This window comes from Staurois parvus, unplaced genomic scaffold, assembly GCF_062004578.1.
Source record: "Staurois parvus isolate SC_StPar_1 unplaced genomic scaffold, SC_StPar_1.0 ptg000320l, whole genome shotgun sequence".
In the NCBI taxonomy this organism is placed as follows: domain Eukaryota; kingdom Metazoa; phylum Chordata; class Amphibia; order Anura; family Ranidae; genus Staurois; species Staurois parvus.
In genome coordinates this window covers 2,792,356-2,800,232 of record NW_028318116.1, presented here as the reverse complement: position 1 = coordinate 2,800,232, position 7,877 = coordinate 2,792,356, and the positions used below count along the sequence as shown (strand labels likewise).

Sequence of the window (7,877 nt, the reverse complement as noted above, 5' to 3'; positions counted from 1 at the left end):
CACAGCTCCCATCTCCTCAAATCCCCCAGAGCTTCCTCTACTCCCCAGAACCCTCTTCTCCTCAAATCCCCCCCCCCCATACCCTCTCTCCTGTTCAGACCCCCCAGACCCCTCTCTCCTCCTCAGACCCTCCCAGACCCCAATCTCCTCCTCAGACACCCCTCTAGATTCCATTGCTTCCTCAAATCCCCTCAGACCCCCTCTCTGCCTCAGATGCTCTTAGAACCCTCTCTTCTCAGTCCCCTCCAGACCTCCTTCTCCCTTAATCCCCTCAGACACCCCCCCCCCCGCTTCAGAACCCCTTCTCCAGACCCCCACCAGAGCCCCTTCTCCTCAGACCCACCAATCCTCAGAACCCCCAGATCCCCTCTCTTCCACAGACACCCCCCCCTTCTCTTCATCAGACTCTACTCAAACCCCCATCTTTACCTCAGACCCCCTCTCCTCCAGACCTTCCCCAGACCCACCACTCCTCCTCAGACCTCCTTCTCCTCAGACCCCCTTCTACTCCTTGAACCACCTCCAGACCCCCCTCTCCTCCTAAGACCCCCCATCTCCTCCTCAGACTTCCCATACCCCTCTCCAGACCACCAATTTACTCCTCAGACCACAGAAACCTCCCCTCTCCTCCTCAGACTCCCCAACCTACCGTCTTCTCCTCTGAGCCCCCAGACCTCCATTCTCCTGAGACCTCCCATCTCCTCCCCAGACCACCTCTCACCTCCTCAGATCCCCTTAGCCCTCTCTATCCTCCTCAGACTTTCCCCAGATTGCCTCTCTCCTCAGACACCCCCCTATTCCCCCCTCCTCTTGCTCTGAATAGCAAAAAGGCCTGGATAGTCAAACCCCCCCAGACCTCCTCTATCTTTGTCAGATTCCCCAGACATCCCATCTCCTCCTCAGACCCTTCCCCAGACCTTTTTCCTCCTCAGAACCTCCAGATTTCACTCCATTTCAAATCCTCCCAGACCTCCTCCAGACCTTCTTTGACTCCATTAGCCTCCTCTCTTTACCTCAGACCCCCCCCCCCCCCAGATCACCTCTCCTTTTTAGACCTAGTCTTCTCGCTTCTCCTCAGACCTCCCAGGCATCATCTCTTATCTTCAGATCCCCAAACACACACAGCCTGTCTCTCCCCTTCAAACCCCCACACCTTCCATTTTTCAGACCTCTTTAGCCTCCTCTTTTTTGCTCAGAATGCCCCCCCCCCCCTCCCAGCCTTCCTCCCTCCTTTTTAGACCCCCAAATCCTTCTCTCTCCTCAAATGCCCCAGACCTCCCCTCTACTATTTCCCTGACCTTTCTTTTCTTCTCAGACCCCACCCAGACCTCTTCTTTCTTCCTCAGAGCTCTATAGACCTCATATCATCTTTCCAGATCCCCTTTAACCTCCTCTCTCTCTTCCTCAGACCTCACAGACCTTCCCCTTCCCCAGAGCTCCTGGTGGTTAGCTGGAAAATTAATGTTAAAAGTTAATTGCTCCCCCCCTTCTTCCCTGACACTTTCTACCCATAGCACTTGTGCCATCGTCATTTCAGGGTCAGTCTGTCATAATAGTGTTGGTGTCAATGGTAGAACAATAAGCTCCATCATCATTGTCCATGGGATTTTTAAAAAAAAAAGCCATTTTCATTCGTACCTGGCAGATTAAAATTAGCCTTTTTGTTTGGTGTCAGTGTGAAGAAAATGAGCCCCATATCGCTGGTGTCCTAGTTACATGAAGGCTGAAAAAAGTCCACCTAGTTCAACCAATAGCAAAAATAATTGAAAAACTTCCATATTCTGACCCTACCCTGAATAGCACAGTAACTGCCTTGTTGAGGTCAAAAGAGAATGGGCAGACTATTTTCATCCACACAACTTCCGCTCACTGGATATTTTCTCTTTTTGGACCATTCTCTGTAAACCCCAGAGATGGTTGTGTGTGAAAAGCTTAGTAGATCAGCAGTTTTTGAAATACTCAGCCAAGTCCATCTAGAACTAACAACCATGCCACATTCAAAGTCACTTAAATCTCCCTTTCTTCCCCCTTCTGATGCTCGGTTTGAACTTCAGCAAGTCATCTTTACCATGTCTACAGGCCTAAATGCAACTGAGTTGCTGCCATGTGATTAGCTGCTTAGCCATTTGTGTTACTAAGCAATTGAACAGGTGTACTTAATAAAGTGGCAGGCAATACCCACAGTTGATCAAAAGGAAAGCAAAAAACCCCCTATGAAGCATGGTCCACTTTGCTCCAGTGAGGGGAAAAAAAAAAAATTATTTCCTGATCCCCAAAGGAGGCAGTTGGATATTCCCTGGATCAATAATCTACAATGCTATCAATAAATGTTAATATCCAGTTGTGCATTAAGGAATGCACCCAGCTCTTTAAAACCTACTGAATTGGCCAGAACTAGTTCTTAAGCGAGCCTATTCCACTTTGTCACAGCTCCAACCTACTGTGAAGAAGCCTTTCTGTGAAGGTAAATCTCTTTTCCTCCAGCTGTAAAGAGTGCCCCCTTGTCCTTTGTGATCACCTTAAAGTGAATAATTCTACACTGAATTCATTATGTGGACCACTTATGAATTTATACATGGTGAGGATATACCCCTTAATTGCCTCTTCTCAACAGAGCTGACAGTTCAGCTAATCTTTCCTCATAGCTGATCTCCTCCATGCCTCAACAGTTTGGTTGCCCTTCTCTGTAACTTTCTCCAGTTCTCAGATATCCTTTTTGTGAGCCATTGTCTAAAACTGAACTGCATATTCCAGATGAGATATTACCAATGATTTGGACAGGGGAAAAATTATGTCTCTCTCTGCAGTTTGTAAAGCTAGCAAAATATTTCCTTGTATTAAAAGACGTATAGACTCCCAGTAGATCATAGATTTAGTAGTATGCAATGCCAAACTGAATACCCAGGTTCTTCTCTACTATTGACTTTGTCCTCCATCATTGAGGTAAACTAATAAGTGTCAGTGGGAGGAAAAGCTTTGCTGTCGTTGGTGTCAGTGGGAATAAAATTAAACCTTGTTGAAAAATAGTCCCAATCTTGTTGGAGTAAGAATCAGCACTACAGGTCAGTGATTAAAGTGGACCGTTACAGCAATCTATGTATATCAGCATTAAAAAAAAAAAAGGAATATTTTTACCTTACTGTCCTTTGCAACAGAACCCATGCACATTCAAGAGTAATCCTCCACCAAAGTCTTCTGGCCATCTGATATATTTCCAGATGCGATTGCCTTGATCCCCCCCCCAGACCACTGGTTCTTTCAACTGACCTCCATGTCAATATAGAACACAGTAGTGATGTGATCAACAGTACTAACCAGTGACCAATATGAAAGACCAAAGTAGATAGACACTCCCGCAAAAGTCAGTTTGCCAGCAGACTTCAGCTGGAGGTGTGAGTAGCAGGAAAAGGTGTTTACTTTTTTTTTTTTTTTTACAGGGTCACTTTAATGTTATGGCAGGTAGGGCTAAAATATCACCCTTGAAAATGACAAAAAAAAGTAGTAAGTTTTTAAAAAAAGTATATGTTTTGTAATTGTTTTCATTAAATAATTCAGTCGTAGCACAACAATTCTCTGTTTTAGAGAAGGCACATTAATGATTGAGATAACATTAATATATTTGCAGTCCACAAAGAAAACGTTAGCATTTGCACAATATAACATTATCTCTAGCAGCACAATTGAAAAATACACCTAAAATGCAATATACAAGTTGTGTGTAAAAATGTCTCCAACAATAACCGTATGACAAAAGGTTCAAGACAAACAATATTACACAATATCCTAAACTGATCTGTATTCTGTGCGAGTTGTAACAGGCTTGTTTAGCAAGGCAGTGCAACACGTAAAGCGCAGTGCATAGCAACCCATCCTACCTTAACCCACAGGAGCCTCAAAGAGGAATTCTTACTGGTTGCTATGGGCTTTTTGTGCTTCATGTGTAATCATTTGTGCTTGACGATCTTATTGCTTAAGCCTAATAGTTTATTCCTAAAAAAATATAAAAGGACTCAAAGCTTTGTTATTTTTGGCCATAAAACAATTCCCTGAAGAACAACAATGTATATATCTGAAATCTTTTATATCTGGAATTCCCATCAGCCTCTGCACACCAAAGGAATTGTAAATAAGAGAGAGCAGGAATGAACTACTTCTTCAGTCTGTGCCTGTCTCCTACTGCAGGCAACTGCATTGCAGCTTACCAGTCTCCAGTGATCACTTTTTATAGGGCAGTTGAAAGGCAGCTGGGTGGGGGGTGATATATCTCACCACTGTGCTCCAACTGCCTGCATTGCATGAAGCTGCAGCGCAGTTGCCCCAGTCATCTAAATGGGTCACATACAGCAGTGGTACTGCCCTTCAAACACAGTGGTGGGTTTTAATTTTTGCTGCAGCTGTAAAGCAGACCCAATCGTTTCCACTAGAAAGCCAGCATTTGGCGGTGGAGTGAAAACCTTCCAAGCTGCCATAACAGCCAGGAGCCTGTCTATAGGTCCTTTCTGCTGCTGACAAACACCTTCGTTGCCACCAACATAGGGCTTGCTATCATTAAGGTGGTTGTAAAGGCTGAAGGCCGCCCCCCCCCCCCCATACTCACCTGAGCCCGGGAACCTTGGCTGTCTCTTCTTGTTGGCTAAGACATAGCAGTGAAGTCATTGGTTCCCACTGCTATCAATCACAACCAATGTGGAGAGCGCGGACGGGGCCACGCTGCAGCTCTTTGTGTCTTATGGACACTCAGGAGCAAGTGGGCATCAGTGCACCTATACCAAGCAGCTTACTTTTGAAGGCACAGGTCAAGGGGGAGGAGCCAGGAGCACAGGGGAAGACCCAAGAAGAAGAGAATTGGGGCTGTTTTGGAACCTTTAATATCACTTTAAATGCATTTTTTTCAAACACGATAAGTACCTGAATTTGACTTGATACTAGTCTCTTGCTGTAGGAGGGGAGAACAGTGTGATAAGATCAGACTGGTGCTTCTCCTATAAATGTGCCTGAACTTCAGCAGGCTCTCCTGCATGGCCAGACAGGGCTGTATAAATGTCAAGACTGAATGGATAGAGATACAAATTATATCAGTAACCAACCCAGTTCCAACTCTTCTTGTCCTATTGCAATATGGGAGACTGAAAATTGGAATCAGTTCACTGCAGGTAGCTTCTACTCTTCATATATGAAAAGTAGTGTAAATATCACCATGGGTATGATGTGCGTGTAAGACTGTAAAATTTGCCACCATACAAGTAGTATATTTTTGCCTTTGATGCCATGCCAGCTATGCTTTTGAAGATATTTGGTCTTTAAAAGACTCAACTGACTCCATTTTATTTATTAAAATGAATATTATGACAGAAAAACATTTTAACAAGAACCAGATATAAAATAAGAATACCATCCCTGAGTCTTTTCTTTCAAAGCTTCCTCTTTCTACTTTATGTGGTAATGGCAATGGAAAAATATTTTTTTTTTACAAAAATATAAAAATATGCTCCCCCAGGTTAAATACTGCCTGCATTCCCTGGCCCAAATGCATGTGGAAGCCTTGAAAGTCTACGATTCCTCTGGCATCTCTCCAATATTGCTCTGTCGCATGATCCGAGATTTGCGGCCTTGTTGCTCTACCTCCTGCAAACGCTTAGATACAAGTCCTGCGTCTTCAAGCACTGCCACAGATTCTGACTTTGATGATAGGCCTGCCCGTGTTTCCTCTACTGACTGCTGGGCCTGAAGCTTCTTTTTGCGTCTTGATCTTCTACGGGCTGATGAGGACTGAGGGCGAGGAGACAGAGATGGAGAAACAAACACCTAAAAAATTAACATTAAAAAGCAGAATTCAAAACTCTATAAAGAACCTATTGTGTGACATCAGAATATACAGTGGGGTAAAAAAGTATTTAGTCAGCCACCAATTGTGCAAGTTCTCCCACTTAAAAAGATGAGAGAGGCCTGTAATTGGCATCATAGGTAGACCTCAACTATGAGAAACAAAATGAGAAAAAAAATCCAATCACATTGGCTGATTTGGAAAGAATTTATTTGCAAATTATGGTGGAAAATAAGTATTTGGTCACCTACAAACAAGCAAGATTTCTGGCTCTCACAGACCTGTACCTTCTTCTTTAAGAGGCTCCTCTGTCCTGCACTCATTACCTGTATCAATGGCACCTGTTTGAGGTTGTGGACAGGTGTCTTTTATACTGATAACAAGTTCAAACAGTCACACTTCAAACTCCACTATGGTGAAGACCAAAGAGCTGTCAAAGGACACCAGAAACAAAATTGTAGACCTGCACCAGGCTGGGAAGACTGAATCTACAATAGGCAAGTAGCTTGGTGTGAACAAATCAACTGTGGGAGCAATAATTAGAAAATTGAAAACATACAAGACCACTGATAATCTCCCTCGATCTGGGGCTCCACGCAAGATCTCACCCCGTGGGGTCAAAATGATCACAAGAACGGTGAGCAAAAATCCCAGAACCACACGGGGAGACCTAGTGAATGACCTGCAGAGAGCTGGGACCAACGTAACAAAGGCTACCATCAGTAACACACTACGCCGCCAGGGACTCAGATCCTGCAGTGCCAGACGTGTCCCCTTGCTTAAGCCAGTACATGTCCGGGCCCGTCTGAAGTTTGCTAGAGAGCATTTGGATGATCCAGAAGAGGATTTGGAGAATGTCATATGGTCAGATGAAACCAAAATAAAACGGTTTGGTAGAAACACAACTCATCCTGTTTGGAGGAGAGAGAATGCTGAGTTGCATCCAAAGAACACCATGCCTACTGTGAAGCATGGGGGTGGCAACATCATGCTTTAGGGATGTTTCTCCACAAAGGGACCAGGACGACTGATCCATGTACAGGACAAAATGAATGGGTCCATGTATCATGAGATTTTGAGTGCAAACCTCCTTCCATCAGCAAGGGCATTGAAGATGAAAAGTGGCTGGGTCTTCCAACACAACAATGATCCCAAACATAACGCCCGGGAAACAAAGGAGTGGCTTCGTAAGAAGCATTTCAAGGTCCTGGAGTGGCCTAGCCAGTCTCCAGATCTCAACCCCATAGAAAACCTTTGGAGGGAGTTGAAAGTCCGTGTTGCCCAGCGACAGCCCCAAAACATCACTGCTCTAGAGGAGATCTGCATGGAGGAATGGGCCAACATACCAGCAACAGTGTGTGCCAACCTTGTGAAGACTTACAGGAAACGTTTGACCTCTGTCATTGCCAACAAAGGATATATAACAAAGTATTGAGATGAACTTTTGATATTGACCAAATACTTATTTTCCACCATAATTTGCAAATAAATTCTTTCCAAATCAGCCAATGTGATTGTCTGGATTTTTTTTCTCATTTTGTCTCTCGTAGTTGAGGTCTACCTATGATGCCAATTACAGGCCTCTCTCATCTTTTTAAGTGAGAGAACTTGCACAATTGGTGGCTGACTAAATACTTTTTTGCCCCACTGTATTAACTTAAAAGTAATAAATCTCTAATCCATTTTGGACGGCTTCAGGTTTTTTTACGCATAGGTAGGAATGATATTCTACAATTTTGTACACTGGCTGAAAATTTTAAATTAAGATTGACATGGGAATGTCTGCAGTAAACTAAAAAAAAAAAAAAAAAATTAGGGTAGGGTTAACTTACTCAGACAAGTCCAACAACATCCATTGGGATTACTGTAAATTCTAAAAGTTAAAGTAGTTTTGGATAATGGAGAACACTGACGGAACAAAGTGCTTCTAAGAGCAACGTAAGCGTGGTGTTTTTTCCTTTTGGAATAAAGATTTTACGTAAATAAATCATAGCTAAGCACCATTGTCTGCGTTAAATATTTTGTCTCAACCTAACTGCCACTATTATGGACA

General features: G+C 43.7%; 1 protein-coding gene across 2 annotated transcripts in view; it reads right to left on the bottom strand.

Annotated features, from left to right (window-relative positions):
• Positions 1-3,599: 3,599 nt before the first annotated feature.
• SSH3 (slingshot protein phosphatase 3) overlaps positions 3,600-7,877 on the bottom strand; it is an 89,719-nt gene continuing 85,441 nt past the window's right edge. The window contains exon 14 of one of the 2 annotated variants that reach the window (XM_089683716.1): positions 3,600-5,769. In XM_089683716.1, the coding sequence (XP_089539842.1) occupies positions 5,551-5,769 (219 nt within the window). In that variant the 3' untranslated portion in view covers positions 3,600-5,550. Of the gene's footprint in view, positions 5,806-7,877 lie in introns of both variants that reach the window. The other variant, XM_089683715.1, reaches the window with a different exon arrangement.